This window comes from Oncorhynchus kisutch, linkage group LG14, assembly GCF_002021735.2.
Source record: "Oncorhynchus kisutch isolate 150728-3 linkage group LG14, Okis_V2, whole genome shotgun sequence".
NCBI classification, from domain to species: domain Eukaryota; kingdom Metazoa; phylum Chordata; class Actinopteri; order Salmoniformes; family Salmonidae; genus Oncorhynchus; species Oncorhynchus kisutch.
In genome coordinates, this window is record NC_034187.2 from 3,741,802 (window position 1) to 3,762,572 (window position 20,771).

The following is a 20,771-nucleotide window of genomic DNA, read 5'->3' on the forward strand; positions in this document are numbered from 1 at the left end:
CTGGCTATGGATGTCTATGATAAATAACCCTAACCCTAACCCTCTGGCTATGGATGTCTATGATAAATAACCCTAACCCTAGCCCTCTGGCTATGGATGTCTATGATAAATAACCCTAACCCTAACCCTAACCCTAGCCCTCTGGCTATGGATGTCTATGATAAATAACCCTAACCCTAACCCTAGCCCTCTGGCTATGGATGTCTATGATAAATAACCCTAACCCTAACCCTAACCCTAGCCCTCTGGCTATGGATGTCTATGATAAATAGCCCTAACCCTAACCCTAACCCTAACCCTCTGGCTATGGATGTCTATGATAAATAACCCTAACCCTAGCCCTCTGGCTATGGATGTCTATGATAAATAACCCTAACCCCTAACCCTAACCCTAGCCCTAACCCTAACCCTAGCCCTCTGGCTATGGATGTCTATGATAAATAACCCTAACCCTAACCCCTAACTCTAACCCTAACCCTAGCCCTAACCCTAACCCTAGCCCTCTGGCTATGGATGTCTATGATAAATAACCCTAACCCTAACCCTAACCCTAGCCCTAGCCCTCTGGCTATGGATGTCTATGATAAATAACCCTAACCCTAGCCCTCTGGCTATGGATGTCTATGATAAATAACCCTAACCCTAGCCCTCTGGCTATGGATGTCTATGATAAATAACCCTAACCCTAACCCTAGCCCTCTGGCTGTGGATGTCTATGATAAATAACCCTAACACCTAACCCAACTGTAACCCTAACCCCTAAACCTAACCCAACCCCAACACCTAACCCAACCCTAAACCTAACACCTAACACCTAACCCAACCGTAACCCTAACACCTAACCCAACCCTAAACCTAACCCTAACACCTAACCCAACCCTAACGTAACACCTAACCCTAAACCTAACCCAACCCTAACCCTAAACCTAACACCTAACACCTAACCCAACCCTAACGTAACACCTAACCCAACCCTACACCTAAACCTAACACCTAGCCCAACCCCAACCCTAACGTAACACCTAACCCAACCCTAAACTTTCCATGAGAGCATCTCAGTAAAGCATGGTACAGGAGCCTGGTTTTCCCCATGTCTCGCTCTCTCCCCCTTTTTCTCTGTGTCGTTCCATAACTTCCATGGCAACAGGTGCCCTCCACAACCAGGGTTCATGACATCACTCATGATGAGTAATGTCTTGGCCACATCATGGCTCCTTGCCTGCACTGTTAAAATAGAGTCTCAAAACACCATGATTGTGTAATGAAACCAAGTAGAGTATTGTACCTAAACTGAGATCTGATGTTTGTTTTAAAACAGAAATGTAGTACTCTGAAACACCCACAGCCTGCATGCAGCCTAGAGGTTAAGAGCAGGCAGCCTAGCGGTTAAGAGCAGGCAGCCTAGCGGTTAAGAGGAGGCAGCCTAGCGGTTAAGAGCAGGCAGCCTGGCGGTTAAGAGCAGGCAGCCTAGCGGTTAAGAGCAGGCAGCCTAGCGGTTAAGAGCAGGCAGCCTAGCGGTTAAGAGCAGGCAGCCTGGCGGTTAAGAGCAGGCAGCCTGGCGGTTAAGAGCAGGCAACCTGGCGGTTAAGAACAGGCAACCTGGCGGTTAAGAGCAGGCAGTCGGGCGGTTAAGAGCAGGCAGCCTAGCGGTTAAGAGCAGACAGCCTAGCGGTTAAGAGCAGGCAGCCTAGCGGTTAAGAGCAGGCAGCCTAGCGGTTAAGAGCAGGCAGCCTAGCGGTTAAGAGCAGGCAGCCTGGCGGTTAAGAGCAGGCAGCCTAGCGGTTAAGAGCAGGCAGCCTAGCGGTTAAGAGCAGGCAGCCTAGCGGTTAAGAGCAGGCAGCCTAGCGGTTAAGAGCAGGCAGCCTGGCGGTTAAGAGCATGCAGCCTAGCGGTTAAGAGCAGGCAGCCTAGCGGTTAAGAGCAGGCAGCCTAGCGGTTAAGAGCAGGCAGCCGGGCGGTTAAGAGCAGGCAGCCTGGCGGTTAAGAGCAGGCAGCCGGGCAGTTAAGAGCAGGCAGCCTGGCAGTTAAGAGCATGCAGCCTAGCGGTTAAGAGCAGGCAGCCGGGCGGTTAAGAGCAGGCAGCCTAGCGGTTAAGAGCAGGCAGCCTAGCAGTTGAGAGCAGGCAGCCTAGCAGTTAAGAGCAGGCAGCCTAGCGGTTAAGTGCAGGCAGCCTAGCGGTTAAGAGCAGGCAGCCGGGCGGTTAAGAGCAGGCAGCCTAGCAGTTAAGAGCAGTTTCTCATACAATCAATGGTTTGGAAATGCAAATTATTATTAGCCCAAGTATTGATTGATGATAATATATATTGAGAATATTTTTGGTGGAATTCCACCTTTGCTTTTAAAGCTTTATTTTGACAGATTAGAAACAGGAAGTAAGATCGTACATTTCGTTTACATTTTTACCCACACAGCCACACTGTAAAAAAAACACAAAAAAAAGAGATTCAATGGTGAATTGAAATTGACCAAAAAAAATAAGTGAATGTAAGTTGTGCAGAGCCCGTGATCAAGCAGTAACCCCCCCCCCCCCCCCCCCAGCATGGACAGATCACCCCTCTCCCCACCGAAGACCAGGGTTCAATTCCCCGAATTGTGCTAACATCATTTCAAAAGGGTTTTCTAACGATAAACTTGGATTAGCTAACACAACGTGCCATTGGAACACAGGAGTGATGGTTGCTGATAATGGACCACTGTACGCCTATGTAGATATTTCATTGAAAAGAAATCTGTTGTTTTCCAGCTACAGTAGTCATTTACAACATTAACAATGTCTACACTGTATTTCTGATCAATTTTATGTTATTTTAATGGACAAAAACAGGGTTTTTCTTTCAAAAACAACAACAACAAGGACATTTCTAAGTGACCCCGAACTTTTGGACGGTAGTGTATAACTTCATCATTTTCATTTTTGAGGATGCCATTTTGTTGTGGCTTCCAAATTGCTCAAAAAAAGAATGAAGTTTGAGTTGATGAAAGCATTGGCCTGTGGTGTTCTATACAGAGTTAGAGCTCAGAGCAGAAAGGTTCACCCCCCCCTGAGTTTCTCAGAGCTGTGGTAGTCACGTTGTGTGTGTTCAGATGGTTTTTCACCCTGGCCCTCTCCCAGGTAATGTGACCCTAATCACAATACCATGGCAACCAGGCTAGACCTTTTTAGTCCAATTTAAACACAAGAAACAAACAAGGGTTGGACATATAACACTTAAACCACTCTCCTCTCTTACTTTCTCTGTCTGTCTGTCTGTCTGTCTGTCTGTCTGTCTGTCTGTCTGTCTGTCTGTCTGTCTGTCTGTCTGTCTGTCTGTCTGTCTGTCTGTCTCTCTGTCTGTCTGTCTGTCTCTCTCTCTCTGTCTCTCTCTCTCTCTCTGTCTCTCTGTCTCTCAATTCAATTCAATTCAATTCAAGGGCTGTATTGGCATGGGAAACATGTGTTAACATTGCCAAAGCAAGTGAGGTAGATAATATATAAAGTGAATACTCTCTCTCTGTCTCTCTCTGTCTCTCTCTCTCTCTCTCTCTCTGTCTCTCTCTCGCTCTCTATGTCTCTCTCTCTCTGTCTCTCTGTCTCTCTCTCTGTCTCTCTCTCTCTCTGTCTCTCTCTCTCTCTGTCTCTCTCTGTCTCTCTCTCTGTCTCTCTCTCTGTCTCTCTGTCTCTCTCTCTGTCTCTCTCTGTCTCTCTGTCTCTCTGTCTCTGTCTCTCTCTGTCTCTCTGTCTCTCTCTCTCTCTCTGTCTCTCTCTCTCTCTCTGTCTCTCTCTCTCTCTCTCTCTCTCTCTCTCTATGTTCTGTAACCATGGTAATAAATTCGATTCAGTGATGTTATCATAACTCATAATTACATTACAGCACTGTTTTTTTGTTTGCTCTGCGGAACAATCTCCTTTGCAACGCTACATTATATGAATTTTTCCATGAGCTCAACCTCCCATATCTGGTCCTGCTCCACGCTGTATGTGACTGAATGTGTAGATGCTTATTGAATCAGAATGCTGCGTGTCTGTCTCTTTGTTTGTGACTGAATGGGTCTCTGTATGTCCTATACCACTGGGAATGACTATTAGTTACAACAGAGACTTGAATCCTGCTAGAGAAACCGTTTACCCTGCTAGAGAAACCGTTTACCCTGCTAGAGAAACCGTTTACCCTGCTAGAGAAACCGTTTACCCTGCTAGAGAAACCGTTTACCCTGCTAGAGAAACCGTTTACCCTGCTAGAGAAACCGTTTACCCTGCTAGAGAAACCGTTTACCTTGCTAGAGAAACCGTTTACCCTGCCAGAGAAACCGTTTACCCTGCCAGAGAAACCGTTTATCCTGCTAGAGAAACCGTTTACCCTGCCAGAGAAACCGTTTACCCTGCTAGAGAAACCGTTTACCCTGCTAGAGAAACCGTTTACCCTGCTAGAGAAACCGTTTACCCTGCCAGAGAAACCATTTATCCTGCTAGATTGACTACTAGTTACTGCAGAGACTCGAATCCTGCTAGAGAAACATTTTAAATCAGTCATGTGGGTTTTTGCCACAACTTTGTGCACGTGTGGGCTTGCACGTCCGGTTGCTAAGTGTTGCAGTGTCAGGCTAAATTAAATTAACTGATCAACTGTGGGACCTTACAGGTAATTCTGTAAGTCCATGCAACTTATTATGTGACTTGTTGAGCACATTTTTACTCCTGAACATATTTAGGCTTGGCATAACAAAGGGGGGTTGAATACTTATTGACTAAAGACATTTCAATGTCGCTATTTAATCCATTTTAAATTCCATCTGTAACACAACAACATTTGAAAGCGTTCCACAGGGATTCTGGTCCATGTCAACTCCAATGCTTCCCACAGTTGTGTCAAGTTGGCTGGATGTCCTTTGGGTGGTGGACCATTCTTGCTACACATGGGAAACTGTTTAATCGTGAAAAACCCAGCAGCATTCCAGTTCTTGACAAACTCAAACCGGTACGCCTGGCACCTACTACCAAACCCGTTCAAAGACACATAAATATGAATGTCCTGCCCATTCACCCTCTGAATGGCACACGAACACAATCCATGTCTCAATTGTCTCAAAGCTTAAAAGTCCTTCTTTAACTTCTTTAACCACCTGTCTCCTCCTCTTCATCTACACTGATTGAAGTGGATTTAACAAGTGACATCATCATAAAGGATCATAGCTTTCACCCGGTCAGTCAACGTCATGGAAAGAGCAAGTGTTCTTGATGTTTTGTACACTATGTATGTTGTTGTTTATATCCATCCAAGAGCGAACATTTTAAACATCACTCAAGGAAAAACATGGCGCCGGAGGGCTCCTGACCAATCGTGCTATTTTTTATTAGATTTTTTGCTGGGTTTTTTTCAAAAACGTTTTTTTTTGGCACATAATGTTTCCACCATCGTTTCCTATGACTGAAAATAGCTTTTAGGACATCAGAACAGCGATTACTCACCTCGAACTGGACAAGGATTTTTTTTTCCTTAATGAGTCGGGTGCGAAGGATAAACTGCTCTTCCCGGACCAGGCCCAAATACCCGTTTATTCGTATGAAGAGGAGTCGCCGTTACAGAGGGCAAAGATCCGGATGCCTGGTGAGACTGCCTTTACCCTCCGTTCTACTGACAAATGTGTATTTACTGGAGAATAAACTGGATGAGCTCTGTTCGAGACCAACGGGACACTAAAAAGTGTTATATCTTACGTTTCAGCGAGTCGTGGCTGTGTGGATAATATACAGTTAGCTGGGTTTTCCATCGGCAGGACAGAACAGCTGACTGCGGTAAGATCAGGGGTGGTGGTGGTGGTGGGTGTCTCTTTGTCAACAATAGTTGGTGCTGTGATCTCTAATATTAACCTTTTGTAACTAGGGGACAGTATTTTCATTTTTGGATAAAAAACGTTCCCGTTTTAAACGGGATATTTTGTCACGACAAGATGCTCGACTATGCATATAATTGACAGCTCGGGATAGAAAACACTCTAACGTTTCCAAAACTGCAAATATATTGTCTGTGAGTGCAACAGAACTGATGTTACAGGCGAAACCCGGATAAAAATCCAATCAGGAAGTGCCCCATATTTTGAAAGCACTGCATGCCAATGACTCCTTATATGGCTGTGAATGAGCTACGAATGAGCTTACGTTTTCTACGTATTCACCAAGGTGTCTGCAGCATTGTGACGTCTTTTTACACATTTATGTTGAAGAATAGCCGTAAGGGACCACATTGAGCAAGTGGTCACATGATGGCTCCCGCAGAAAATCTTGCGTAAAGTACTGAGGTAGCCATTATTCCAATCGCTTCTAATGAGAAACCAATTGTCCCGACGGATATATTATCGAATAGATATGTGAAAAACACCTTGAGGATTGATTCTAAACAACGTTTGCCATGTTTCTGTCGATATTATGGAGCTAATTTGGAAAAAAGTTTGGCGTTGTAGTGACCGCATTTTCCGGTCGATTTCTCAGCCAAACGTGAAGAACAAACGGGAGCTATTTCGCCTACAAAAATAATCTTTTTGGAAAAAAGGAACATTTGCTATCTAACTGGGAGTCTCCTGAGTGAAAACATCCGAAGTTCTTCAAAGGTAAATGATTTAATTTGATTGCTTTTCTTATTTTGTGAAAATGTTGCCTGCTGCTAGCAGGGCATAATGCTATGCTAGGCTATGATAAACTTACACAAATGCTTGTCTAGCGTTGGCTGTAAAGCATATTTTGAAATTCTGAGATGACAGTGTGATTGACAAAAGGCTGAGCTGTGTCTCAATATATTTCATTTGTGATTTTTATGAATAGGAACATTTTCTAGGGATATTTATGTCCGCTGCGTTATGCTAATTCATTTTTAAGGAAGTCTCAAGTTTTTTGCTCGCCTGAGGTAGAGTACCTTATGATAAGCTCTAGACCACACTATTTTACCAATGGAGTTTTCATCTTCATAGTTGTCTATTTACCACCACAAACCGATGCTGGCACTAAGACCCCCACTCAACGAGCTGTATAAGATCATAAGGAAAAAAGAAAATGCTCATCCAGAGGTGGCGCTCCTAGTGGCCGGGGACTTTAATGCAGCGAAAAATTAAATCAATTTTACATCATTTCTACCAGCATGTCAAATGTGCAACCAGAGAGAAAAAGATTCTGACCACCTAGACTCCACACTTAGAGACGCGTACAAAGCTCGCCCTCCATTTGGCAAATCTGACCATAACTCTATCCTCCAGATTCCCTCTTACAAGGTAGGTAGTACGATGAAGTGGATGCTAAGCTACAGGACTGTTTTGCTAACACAGACTGGAATATGTTCCGGGATGCCATCTGATCATCCAATGGCATTGAGGAGTTAACCACATCAGTCACTGGCTTCATTAATAAGTGCAGTGACAACGTCATCCCTACTGTGACCATACGTACATATCCCAACCAGAAGTCATGGATTACATGCAACATCCGCACCAAGCTAAAGGCTAGAGCTGCCGTCTTTAAGGAGCAGGACACTAATCCGGACGCTTATAAGAAATCCCGCTATGCCCTCCGACGAACCATCAAACAGGCAAAGCGTCAATACAGGACTAAGATTGAATCCTACTACACCGGCTCTGGGTGTCTCAGACCAGATAACATCTGTCATTCTAGAGATCACTAACTGGGTGTCTCAGACCAGATAACATCTCAGTCATTCTAGAGATCACTAACTGGGCGTCTCAGACCAGATAATATCTCAGTCATTCTAGAGATCACTAACTGGGTGTCTCAGACCAGATAAAATTAGTCATTCTGGAGATCACTAACTGGGTGTCTCAGACCAGATAACATTAGTCATTCTAGAGATCACTAACTGGGTGTCTCACACCAGATAACATCTCAGTCATTGTAGAGATCACTAACTGGGTGTCTCAGACCAGATAACATCTCAGTCATTATAGAGATCACTAACTGGGTGTCTCAGATTATGGATCAGGTGGTACAGTATCTAAGCTTTTCAAATGAGGTTGATAAGGTCACCATCAACTGTGTGAGAGACAAAGATGACATCAGAGTGTTGACATCCATCTTCTAACTCGTAACCCATCTTTCTTGTTTACCTATACTTCCTGAGTTTTGACCTCTGACTCCTGACCTCTGTGTTTTGTTCTGCCCCCCTGCAGATGACCCTGTCTCCGTGGGCGGAGCAGCAGCAGCAGGGTCAGCTCATAGGTAGTTTCGATGAGAAGGCGTACCTGTTGGAGAAACAGCTGAAGGCCGGAGACGACCCCTACAGGGACCACGCCTTCAACCTGGCCGAGAGCGACCGACTCGGCTCCGAGCGGGTCATCAGAGACACACGGCACTATAGGTGACTACACACAGACCGCCTGGGCTCAGAGCGGGCCATCAGAGACACACGGCACTACAGGTGACTACACACAGACCGCCTGGGCTCCTAGCGGGCCATCAGAGACACACGGCACTACAGGTGACTACACACAGACCGCCTGGGCTCAGAGGGGGTCATCAGAGACACACGACACTACAGGTGACTACACACAGACCGCCTGGGCTCAGAGCGGGCCATCAGAGACACACGGCTCGACCCGAAAAGACACTCTCATAAAGAGAGCACATCATGCAATGTCTGCACCTTCAACCATCATCCTTGGGCTGGCATGATATCACATGTCCTTTGCTGTTATGATAGCAAACACTCCCTGGGTTTTATAGTGAGTGGGGTGTACAGTACACAATTTTTATTTTTATTTTATTAAAAATTTTACCTTTATTTAACCAGGCAAGTCAGTTAAGAACAAATTCTTATTTTCAATGACGGCCTAGGAACAGTAGATTAACTGCCTGTTCAATGCACAGGAGTTGTGAATACTTTAAAACAATGTTGCTTATTTTTGTTTGTAGGTGTGCCTCCGTGAATTATGACGCTAATCTTCCTCCTACGAGCATCATCATCACCTTCAACAATGAGGCTCGCTCCACCCTGCTACGAACCATCAAAAGGTAAGGATCCACTGCTACAGAACACTAGAACACTGCTGTAGAACACTAGAACACTGCTGTACAACACTAGAACACTGCTGTAGAACACTAGAACACTACTGTAAAACACTAGAACACTGTTATAGAACACTAGAACACTGCTATAGAACACTAGAACACTACTGTAAAACACTAGAACACTACTGTAAAACACTAGAACACTGCTGTAAAACACTAGAACACTGCTGTAAAACACTAGAACACTGCTATAGAACACTAGAACACTGCTATAGAACACTAGAACACTGCTGTAGAACACTAGAACACTGCTATAGAACACTGCTGTAAACACAAAGAACACACTCCAGCCTGCTACGCACCATCAGAAAGTAAAGTACTATTGTATTTCTCACACAATAAAGAGTTAAGAATTTACCATCTTATATTTAGTGCTTAATGCTGTCTTCTCTCTCTCTCTCCCTCTCTCTCTCTCTGTGTATCTGTCTCTGTCTTCTCTCTCTCTCTCTCTCTCTCTCTCTCTCTCTGTGTCTCTGTCTCTCTCTCTCCCTCTCCCTCTCCCTCTCCCTCTCTCTCTCTCTCTCTCTCTCTCTCTCTCTCTGTCTCTCTGTCTCTCTCTCTCTCTGTCTCTCTCTGTCTCTCTCTCTCTGTCTCTCTCTCTCTGTCTCTCTCTCTCTCTGTCTCTCTCCCTCTCTCTCTCTCTGTGTCTCTGTCTGTCTCTCTCTGTGTCTCTGTCTATGTCTCTCTCTCTGTGTCTCTCTCTCTGTGTCTCTGTCTCTGTCTCTCTCTCTGTCTCTCTCTCTGTCTCTCTCTCTCTGTCTCTCTCTTTCTCTGTCTCTCTCTCTCTGTCTCTCTCTCTCTGTCTCTCTCTCTCTCCCTCTCTCTCGCTCTCTGTGTCTCTGTCTCTGTCTCTCTCTCTCTCTCTCCCTCTCTGTCTCTCTGTCTCTGTCTCTCTCTGTCTCTGTCTCTCTCTCTCTCTCAATTCAATTCAATTCAAGGGCTTTATTGGCATGGGAAACGTGTTAACATTGCCAAAGCAAGTGAGGTAGACAACATACAAAGTGAATATATAAAGTGAAAAACAACAAAAATTAACAGTAAACATTACACATACAGAAGTTTCAAAACAGTAAAGACATTACAAATGTCATATTATATATATATACAGTGTTCTAACAATGTACAAATGGCTAAAGGACACAAGATAAAATAAATAAGCATAAATATGGGTTGTATTTACAATGGTGTTTGTTCTTCACTGGTTGCCCTTTTCTCGTGGCAACAGGTCACAAATCTTGCTGCTGTGATGGCACACTGTGGAATTTCACCCAGTAGATATGGGAGTTTTTCAAAATTGGATTTGTTTTCGAATTCTTTGTGGATCTGTGTAATCTGAGGGAAATATGTCTCTCTAATATGGTCATACATTGGGCAGGAGGTTAGGAAGTGCAGCTCAGTTTCCACCTCATTTTGTGGGCAGTGAGCACATAGCCTGTCTTCTCTTGAGAGCCATGTCTGCCTACGGCGGCCTTTCTCAATAGCAAGGCTATGCTCACTGAGTCTGTACATAGTCAAGGCTTTCCTTAATTTTGGGTCAGTCACAGTGGTCAGGTATTCTGCCGCTGTGTACTCTCTGTGTAGGGCCAAATAGCATTCTAGTTTGCTCTGTTTTTTGTTAATTCTTTCCAATGTGTTAAGTAGTTATCTTTTTGTTTTCTCATGATTTGGTTGGGTCTAATTGTGCTGCTGTCCTGGGGCTCTGTAGTGTGTGTTTGTGTTTGTGAACAGAGCCCCAGGACCAGCTTGCTTAGGGGACTCTTCTCCAGGTTCATCTCTCTGTAGGTGATGGCTTTGTTATGGAAGGTTTGTGAATCGCTTCCTTTTAGGTGGTTGTAGAATTTAACAGCTCTTTTCTGGATTTTGATAATTAGTGGGTATCGGCCTAATTCTGCTCTGCATGCATTATTTGGTGTTCTACGTTGTACACGGAGGATATTTTTGCAGAATTCTGCGTGCAGAGTCTCAATTTGGTGTTTGTCCCATTTTGTGAAGTCTTGGTTGGTGAGCGGACCCCAGACCTCACAACCATAAAGGGCAATGGGCTCTATGACTGATTCAAGTATTTTTAGCCAGATCCTAATTGGTATGTTGAAATTTATGTTTCTTTTGATGGCATAGAATGCCCTTCTTGCCTTGTCTCTCAGATCGTTCACAGCTTTGTGGAAGTTACCTGTGGTGCTGATGTTTAGGCCAAGGTATGTATAGTTTTTTGTGTGCTCTAGGGCAACAGTGTCTAGATGGAATTTGTATTTGTGGTCCTGGTGACTGGACCTTTTTTGGAACACCATTATTTTGGTCTTACTGAGATTTACTGTCAGGGCCCAGGTCTGACAGAATCTGTGCATAAGATCTAGGTGCTGCTGTAGGCCCTCCTTGGTTGGTGACAGAAGCACCAGATCATCAGCAAACAGCAGACATTTGACTTCGGATTCTAGCAGGGGGAGGCCGGGTGCTGCAGACTTTTCTAGTGCCCTCGCCAATTCGTTGATATATATGTTGAAGAGGGTGGGGCTTAAGCTGCATCCCTGTCTAACCCCACGACCCTGTGTGAAGAAATGTGTGTGTTTTTTGCCAATTTTAACCGCACACTTGTTGTTTGTGTACATGGATTTTATAATGTCGTATGTTTTACCCCCAACACCACTTTCCATCACTCTCTCTCTCTCTCCCTATCCCTCTCTCTCTGTCTCTCTGTCTCTCTCTCTCTCTCTCTGTTTCTCTGTCTCTCTCTCTGTGTCTCTGTCTCTGTCTCTGTCTCTGTCTCTGTCTTCTCTCTCTCTCTCTCTCTCTCTCTCTCTCTCTCTCTCTCTCTCTCTCTCTCTCTGTGTCTCTGTCTCTGTCTCTGTCTCTCTCTCTCTCTCTCTCTCTCTCCCAGTGTCCTGTTGAGGAGCCCTCCCTCTCTGATCCAGGAGATCATCCTGATAGATGACTTCAGTACTGATCGTGAGGCCTCCCTGCTTTTTCTCAGTTCTCCTGTATAAATAGTCTCTGGTCCTTACACGGCTCCCAGCATGAGTCTCTGACAGTAACTCTGCTCTATGTGAGGTCCCTATCGGTTCCCTTTCAGTCTCTATGAGGTTATTTATGAGGTTCTTCTACTTTATGAGGTTATTCACATTGACCTAGGAAGTTCTCTCTGTCTCCACCTGCTGTATTTGGTCTGTCAGAACACAGAGAAATGCATGAAGAGAGATTGTGAGATGGGGACAGGCATACAGGGAGACCTTGAGAGGGTAGATCATAAAAACATGTTGAAGGATTTAGATAGCAGGAGAGAGACTTCGTCCAGGAATGTACACTACATGACCAAAAGTATGTGGACACCTGCTCGTCGAACATCTCATTCCGAAGTCATGTGCATTAATATGGAGTTGGTCCCCCTTTGCTGCTATAACAGCCTCCACTCTTCATGGATAGGCTTTCCACTAGATGTTGGATCATTGCTGTGGGGACTTGCTTCCATTCAGCCACAAGAGCATTAAGAAGGTTGGGCACTGATTTGGGACGATTAGGCCTGGTTAGTAGTTGGCTTTCCAATTCATACGAAAGGTGTTTGATGGGGTTGAGGTCAGGGCTCTGTGCAGGCAGTCAAGTTCTTCCACACGGATCTCGACAAACCATTTCTGTATGGACCTCGCTTAGTGCACGGGGGCGTTGTCATGCTGAAACAGGAAAGGAACTTCCTCAAACTGTTGCCACAAAGTTGGAAGCACAGAATCGTCTAGAATGTCATTGTATGCTGTAGTGCTAAGGTTGCCCTTCGCCTCCTGAGTAGTGCAGCAGCCCGTGGCTGGCCAGGATGTCCTTGTCCCATCATGCTCTAGCGACTCCTTGTGGCGTGCCGGGTGCCTGCAAGCTGACCTCGGTCGCCAGCTGGACGGTGTTTCCTCTGACACATTGGTACGGCTGGCATCCGGGTTAAGTGAGCAGTGTGTCAAGAATCAGTGTAGCTTGGCAGGGATCTTGTCCTTCGCCTCTCCTGAGTCTGTAGGGGAGTTGCAGCGATGGGACAAGACTGTAACTACCAATTGGCTATCAGGAAATTGGGGAGAAAAATGGGTAAAAAGTACACAAACATACATATATACATCCAGTGGGGCAAAAAAAGTATTTAGTCAGCCACCAATTGTGCAAGTTCTCCCACTTAAAAAGATGAGAGGCCTGTAATTTTCATCATAGGTACACTTCAACTATGACAGACAAAATTAGAAGAAAAAAAAATCCAGAAAATCACATTGTAGGATTTTTTATGAATTTATTTTCAAATTATGGTGGAAAATAAGTAGGCACTATGAATTTGGGTAAGTAGAGTTCTCCTGGCATCCGCCGAACCCCAATTAAATCTTTAAACAATAAAATCGTTGAGTTACGTGGAAGATTAAACTACCAACGGGACATTAAAAACTGTAACATCTTATGCTTCACGGAGTCGTGGATAAATGACGACAATATCAACATACAGCTGGCTGGTTATACGATGTACCGGCAGGATAGAACAGCGGCATCTGGTAAGACAAGGGGCGGCGGACTATGTATTTTTGTAAATAACAGCTGGTGCACGATATTTAAGGAAGTCTCAAACTATTGCTCGCCTGAGGTAGAGTATCTCGTGATAAGCTGTAGACCACACTACCTAACGAGAGAGTGCTCATCTGTGTCCTTTGTAGATGTTTACATACCACCACAGTCAGAGGCACTAAGACAGCATTAAATGAGCTGTATTCCGCCATAAGCAAACAAGAAAACGCTGACCCAGAGGCGGCGTTCCTAGTAGCCGGGGACTTTAATGCAGGGAAACTTAAATCCATTTGACCAAATTTCTATCAGAATGTTAAATGTGCAACCAGAGGAAAATAAATCTGGACCACCTTTACTCCACACACAGAGACACATACAAAGCTCTCCCTCACCCTCCATTTGGCAAATCTGACAATAATTCTATCCTCCTGATTCCTGCTTACAAGATAAAACTAAAGGAGGAAGCACCCAACTAGATCAATTAAAAACTAGTCAGAGGAAGAGGACAGACTGGAATATGTTCCATGTTTCCTCCGATGGCATTGAGGAGTACACCACATCAGTCATTTGCTTCATCAATAAATGCATCGATGACATCCCCACAGTGACCGTACGTACATACCCCAACCAGAAGCCATGGATTACAGGCTGCATCCGCACTGAGCTAAAGGCTAGAGCTGCCGCTTTCAAGGAGCGAGACTCTAACCCGGAAGCTTATAAGAAATCTCTCTATGCCCTCCGATGAACCATCAAACAGGCAAAGCATCAATACAGGACTAAGATCGAATCATACTTCACCGGCTCTGACGCTCGTCAGATGTGGCAGGGCTTGCAAACCATTGCAGACTACAAAGGGAAGTGCTGCCGAGTGACACGAGCCTACCAGATGAGCTAAACTACTTCTATGCTTGCTTCGAGGCAAATAACCCTGAAACATGCATGAGAGCACCAGCTGTTCCGGAAAACTGTGTTATCACGCTCTTCGCAGCAGATGTGAGTAAGACCTTTAAACTAGTCAACATTCACAAGGCCACAGAGCCAGATGGATTACCAGGATGTGTACTGCGAGCATGCGATGACCAACTGGCAAGTGTCTTCACTGACATTTTCAACCTCTCCCTGTAATACCAACATGTTTTAAGCAGACCTCTATAGTCCTTGTGCCCAAGAACACTAAGGTAACCTGCCTAAATGACTACCGACCCGTAGCACTCACGTCTGTAGCCATGAAGTGCTTTGAAAGGCTGGTCATGGCTCACATCAACACCATCATCCCAGAAAACCCTAGACCCACTCCGATTTGCATACCGCCCTTTCAGATCCACAGATGATGCACTTTCTACACTTTCTCACCTGGACAAAAGGAACACCTATGGGATAATGCTATTCATTGACTACAGCTCCGTGTTCAACACCACAGTGCCCTCAAAGCTCAAAACTAAGCTAAGGACCCTGGAACTAAACACCCCCCTCTGCAACTGGATCCTGGACTTCCTGACGGGCCGACCCCCAGGTGGTAAGGGTAGGTAACAACACATCTGCCACGCTGATCTGCAACACAGAGGTCCCTCAGGGGTGCGTGCTCAGTCCCCTCCTGTACTCCCTGTTCACTCATGACTGCATGGCCAGGCACGACTCCAACACCATCATTAAATTTGCCGATGACACAACAATAGTAGGCCTGATCACCGACAACGATGAGACAGCCTATAGGGAGGAGGTCAGAGACCTGGCCGTGTGGTGCCAGGACAGCAACCTCTCCCTCAACGTGAGCAAGACAAAGGAGATGATTGTGGAAAAGGAGGACCGAAAAAAAAGGAGGACCGAGCACACCCCCATTCTCATCGACGGGGCTGTAGTGGAGCAGGTTGAGAGCTTCAAGTTCCTTGGTGTCCACATCACCAAAAAACTAACATAGTCCAAGCACATCAAGACAGTTGTGAAGAGGGCAAGACAAAACCTATTCCCCCTCAGGAGACTGAAAATATTTAGCATGGGTCCTCAGATCCTCAAAAGGTTCTACAGCTGCACCATAGTGAGCGTCCTGACTGGTTGCATCACTGCCTGGTATGGCAACCGCTCAGCATCCAACCGCAAAGTCTAATGTGGAGGCTATATACAGGGGGTACCGGTATAGTCAATGTGGAGGCTATATACAGGGTGTTACGGTACAGAGTCAATGTGGAGGCTATATACAGGGGTACCGGTACAGAGTCAATGTGGAGGATATATACAGGATGTTACGGTACCGAGTCAATGTGGAGGCTATATACAGGGGGTACCGGTACAGAGTCAATGTGGAGGCTATATACAGGGTGTTACGGTACAGAGTCAATGTGGAGGCTATATACAGGGTGTTTCGGTACAGAGTCAATGTGGAGGCTATATGCAGGGTATTACGGTACAATGTGGAGGCTATATACAGGGTATTACGGTACAATGTGGAGGCTATATACAGGGTATTACGGTACAGAGTCAATGTGGAGGCTATATACAGGGTGTTACGGTACAGAGTCAATGTGGAGGCTATATACAGGGTATTATGGTACAATGTGGAGGCTATATACAGGGTATTACGGTACAGAGTCAATGTGGAGGCTATATACAGGGTATCACATTGCCTTAATCTAGAGGACTGTTAATCTGAGTGTTTCCTTCATCTAGAGGACTGTTAATCTGAGTGTTTCCTTAATCTAGAAGACTGTTAATCTGAGTTCTTCCTTAATCTAGAGGACTGTTAATCTGAGTGCTTGCTTAATCTAGAGGACTGTTAATCTGAGTGCTTCCTTAATCTAGAGGACTGTTAATCATAGTGTTTCCTTAATCTAGAGGACTGTTAATCTGAGTGTTTCCTTAATCTAGAGGACTGTTAATCTGAGTGTTTCCTTAATCTAGAGGACTGTTCATTTGAGTGTTTCCTTCATCTAGAGGACTGTTAATCTGTGTGTTGCCTGGGGTAGGGGTTCCCAAACCTTTTCAATCAGGGGCCCCCCTTCCTGCATTGGGGAACATCCCGCGCCCTCCCCCTCCCCTGTGTGCCACGCCTATTTCTATGGGCACAAGCACTGTTCATGACACAAACTGTTCACACCCCTCTGGTTGGTGGAGAGACATTTACAGGTTTAAGCTAACTTCTAAACATTTTATCAAAGGGTCCAAAGAAAATGTTTCAGTTTTACAACAAATCTTTTTGCAATTCTATACATTTTGCCGTGTCTAATGTACCCAAACCTACCCCTCCCCACAGTTTGGGAACCATTGCCTCAATCGCTAGAGGACTGTCCTTCATCAAGTACGCTGTCGCTGATCTTTGGTGACGAGACTCTAAACCATGTCACTCCACTGCACACATCTGCTTAAACCCATAGCTCATCACTTTTAAAAAAAAATAAAATATTTAACCTTTATTTAACTAGGCAAGTCAGTTAAGAACAAATTCTTATTTACAATGACGGCCTTCCCCGGCCAAATCCGGACGACGTTGGGCCAATTGTGTGCCGCCATTTGGGACTCCCAATTACGGCCGGTTGTGATACAGCCTGGAATCGAACCAGGGTCTGTAGTGACGCCTCTAGCTCTGAGATGCAGTGCATTAGACCGCTGCGCCACTCAGGAGCCCAAACCCAGACTACTCAGGGAGTTACACCATTGATTACTTCCCTCCACACACACACACACACACACACACGCACACACACACACACACACAATCTGGCTAAAAGTATAGAACATCTGTCTCGTGGGTGTGATCAGAGGAAGACTGTCCAGAGAACCATTTTATAAAGGATCTGCCCCTTTTTCCCCCAATTTTCTCCTAAAATGACATACCCAAATCTAACTGCCTGTAGCTCAGGACCTGAAGCAAGGATATGCATATTCTTGATACCATTTGAAAGGAAACACTTTGAAGTTTGTGGAAATGTAGTAGAATATAACACACTCGATCTGGTAAAAGAAAAAAAAAAAACGTTCTTTTGTATTTTTTATGTACCATCATCTTTGAAATGCAAGAGAAAGGCCATAATGTATTATTCCATCCCAGGTGCAATTTAGATTTTGGCCACTAGGTGGCAACATTGTATGTGCAGCGTTTTAGACTGATCCAATGAACCATTGCATTCATTTCTGTTCAAAATTTTATATCAAGACTGCCCAAATGTGCCTAATTTGTTTATTAATAACTTTTAATGTTCACAATTGTGCACTCTCCTCAAACAATAGTATGGTATTATTTCACTGTAATAGCTAGTGTAAATTGGACAGTGCAGTTAGATGAACAAGAATTTAAGCTTTCTGCCAATATCAGATATGTCTATGTCCTGGGAAATGTTCTTGTTACTTACAACCCCATGCTAATCGCATTAGCCTACGTTAACTCAACCGTCCCGTGGAAGAGACACCGATCCCGAATACGTATTTTTTTATTTTTTTAAATAGTAGCAGCCAGCCAGTCAGTCAGTCATTCAGCCAGTCAGCCAGTCAGTCATTCAGCCAGTCAGCCAGTCAGTCAGTCATTCAGCCAGTCAGCCAGTCAGTCATTCAGCCAGTCAGCCAGCCAGTCAGTCATTCAGCCAGTCAGCCAGCCAGTCAGTCATTCAGCCAGTCAGCCAGCCAGTCAGTCATTCAGCCAGTCAGCCAGCCAGTCAGTCATTCAGCCAGTCAGCCAGCCAGTCAGTCATTCAGCCAGTCAGCCAGCCAGTCAGTCATTCAGCCAGTCAGCCAGCCAGTCAGTCATTCAGCCAGTCAGCCAGCCAGTCAGCCAGTCAGCCAGCCAGTCAGTCAGCCAGTCAGTCATTCAGCCAGTCAGCCAGCCAGTCAGCCAGTCAGTCAGCCAGCCAGTCAGCCAGTCAGTCAGTCATTCAGCCAGTCAGTCAGTCATTCAGCCAGTCAGCCAGCCAGTCAGCCAGTCAGCCAGTCAGCCAGCCAGTCAGCCAGTCAGTCAGTCATTCAGCCAGTCAGCCAGCCAGCCAGTCAGCCAGTCAGCCAGTCAGTCAGCCAGTCAGCCAGTCAGCCAGTCAGTCAGTCAGTCAGTCAGTCAGCAGCCCAGCCAGTCAGTCAGCCAGTCAGCCAGTCAGCCAGCCAGCAGCCCAGCCAGTCAGCCAGCCAGTCAGTCAGTCAGTCAGCAGCCCAGCCAGTCAGCCAGCCAGCAGCCCAGCCAGTCAGCCAGCCAGTCAGTCAGCCAGCCAGCCCAGCCAGTCAGCCAGCCAATCAGCCAGCAGCCCAGCCAGCAGCCCAGCCAGCCCAGCCAGTCAGTCAGTCAGCCAGCCAGCCCAGCCAGTCAGTCAGCCAGTAGCCCAGCCAGTCAGCCAGCCAGTCAGCCAGCCAGCAGCCCAGCCAGCAGCCCAGCCAGTCAGCCAGCCAGTTAGCCAGCCAGTCAGCCAGCCAGTTAGCCAGTCAGCCAGCCAGCCAGTCAGCCAGCCAGACAGTCTGGTGTATGACGTGACAGAGACCATCATCTGGCATTGCATTGTGGATGGAACAAGGACTTGTTCCTAAACTGAAATAATAATAATAATCACTCGGTTTTGGTAATTTTGTGTGTGAACAATAAATGCACAATCACAGATGTGTGTGAGTCTGAGTCTGTGTGTGTGAGTCTGTGTGTGTGAGTCTGTGTGTGTGAGTCTGAGTCTGTGTGTGTGTGTGTGTGTGTGTGTGTGTGTGTGTGTGTGTGTGTGTGAGTCTGTGTGTGAGTCTGTGTGTGTGAGTCTGAGTCTGTGTTTGTGTGTGTTTGTGAGTCTGTGTGTGAGTCTGTGTGTGTGAGTCTGTGTGTGTGAGTCTGTGTGTGAGTCTGTGTGTGTGAGTCTGTGTGTGTGAGTCTGTGTGTGTGTGTGTTATTTGTGACATGCCTTCCTCTTTTCCAGCTGAGGACTGTCAGCAGCTCTCTCAGATCCCTAAAGTACGCTGTCTGAGGAACGGACGTCGAGAGGGTGAGTTGTGTGTGTCTGCCTGCTGCACATAGGCTGGGGTGGTATACAGTATCCTGGGGTGGTATACTGGGGTGGTATCCTGGGGTGGTATACAGTATCCTGGGGTGGTATACAGTATACTAGGGTGGTATACAGTATCCTGGGGTGGTATACAGTATCCTGGGGTGGTATACAGTATCCTGGGGTGGTATACAGTATCCTGAGGTGGTATACAGTATACTGGGGTGGTATACTGGGGTGGTATACAGTATCCTGGGGTGGTATACATTATCCTGGGGTGGTATACAGTATACTGGGGTGGTATACTGGGGTGGTATACAGTATCCTGGGGTGGTATACTGGGGTGGTATACAGTATCCTGGGGTGGTATACTGGGGTGGTATACACTATACTGGGGTGGTATACAGTATACTGGGGTGGTATACAGTATACTGGGGTGGTATACAGTATACTGGGGTGGTATACAGTATACTGGGGTGGTATACTGGGGTGGTATGCAGTTTACTGGGGTGGTATACTGGGGTGGTATACAGTATACTGGGGTGGTATACAGTATCCTGGGGTGGTATATAGTATCCTGGGGTGGTATACAGTATACTGGGGTGGTATACTGGGGTGGTATACATTATCCTGGGGTGGTATACAGTATACTAGGGTGGTATACAGTATCCTGGGGTAGTATACAGTATCCTGGGGTGATATACAGTATACTGGGGTGGTATACAGTATCCTGGGGTGGTATACAGTATACTGGGGTGGTATACAGTATTCTGGGGTGGTATACAGTATACTGGGGTGGTATACAGTATCCTGGGGTGGTATACAGTATACTGGGGTGGTATACAGTATACTGGGGTGGTATACAGTATCCTGGGGTGGTATACAGTATCCTGGGGTGGTATACAGTATCCTGGGGTGGTATACTGGGGTGGTATACAGTATCCTGGGGTGGTATACAGTATACTGGGGTGGTATACAGTATACTGGGGTGGTATACAGTATCCCGGACCAATTTTTCTCTCCATGTCCCTGGATTTCGACTGCTCTCTGGACATTCATACCCGGATCTCACAGCTAGCTAGCTGCTATCCGTGTGACTATCGGCCTTCGTCGATTCCGGAGCAAACATCAATTATTCCGGAGCTAGCAAGCTCCGTCAATCACTCCTGAGTTCCATCAATCACACCTGGGCTGCAGTCACCTATCCGGACCCGTTTTACTGCCTTCGCGGAGCCCCACCGGGCCTTCACAACTGGACTGCCGACGTTATCTACCCG

The 20,771-nt window shown here is 45.9% G+C and overlaps 1 protein-coding gene across 1 annotated transcript in view; it reads left to right on the forward strand.

Annotated features, from left to right (window-relative positions):
* Nucleotides 1–20,771, forward strand: part of LOC109885320 (polypeptide N-acetylgalactosaminyltransferase 16-like) — an 89,121-nt gene that overhangs the window by 27,595 nt on the left and 40,755 nt on the right. The window contains exons 2-5 of the mRNA XM_031787655.1: nucleotides 8,149–8,336; nucleotides 8,891–8,989; nucleotides 11,922–11,989; nucleotides 19,429–19,494. Of these exons, the coding sequence (XP_031643515.1) occupies nucleotides 8,149–8,336; nucleotides 8,891–8,989; nucleotides 11,922–11,989; nucleotides 19,429–19,494 (421 nt within the window). The remainder of the gene's footprint in view (nucleotides 1–8,148; nucleotides 8,337–8,890; nucleotides 8,990–11,921; nucleotides 11,990–19,428; nucleotides 19,495–20,771) is intronic.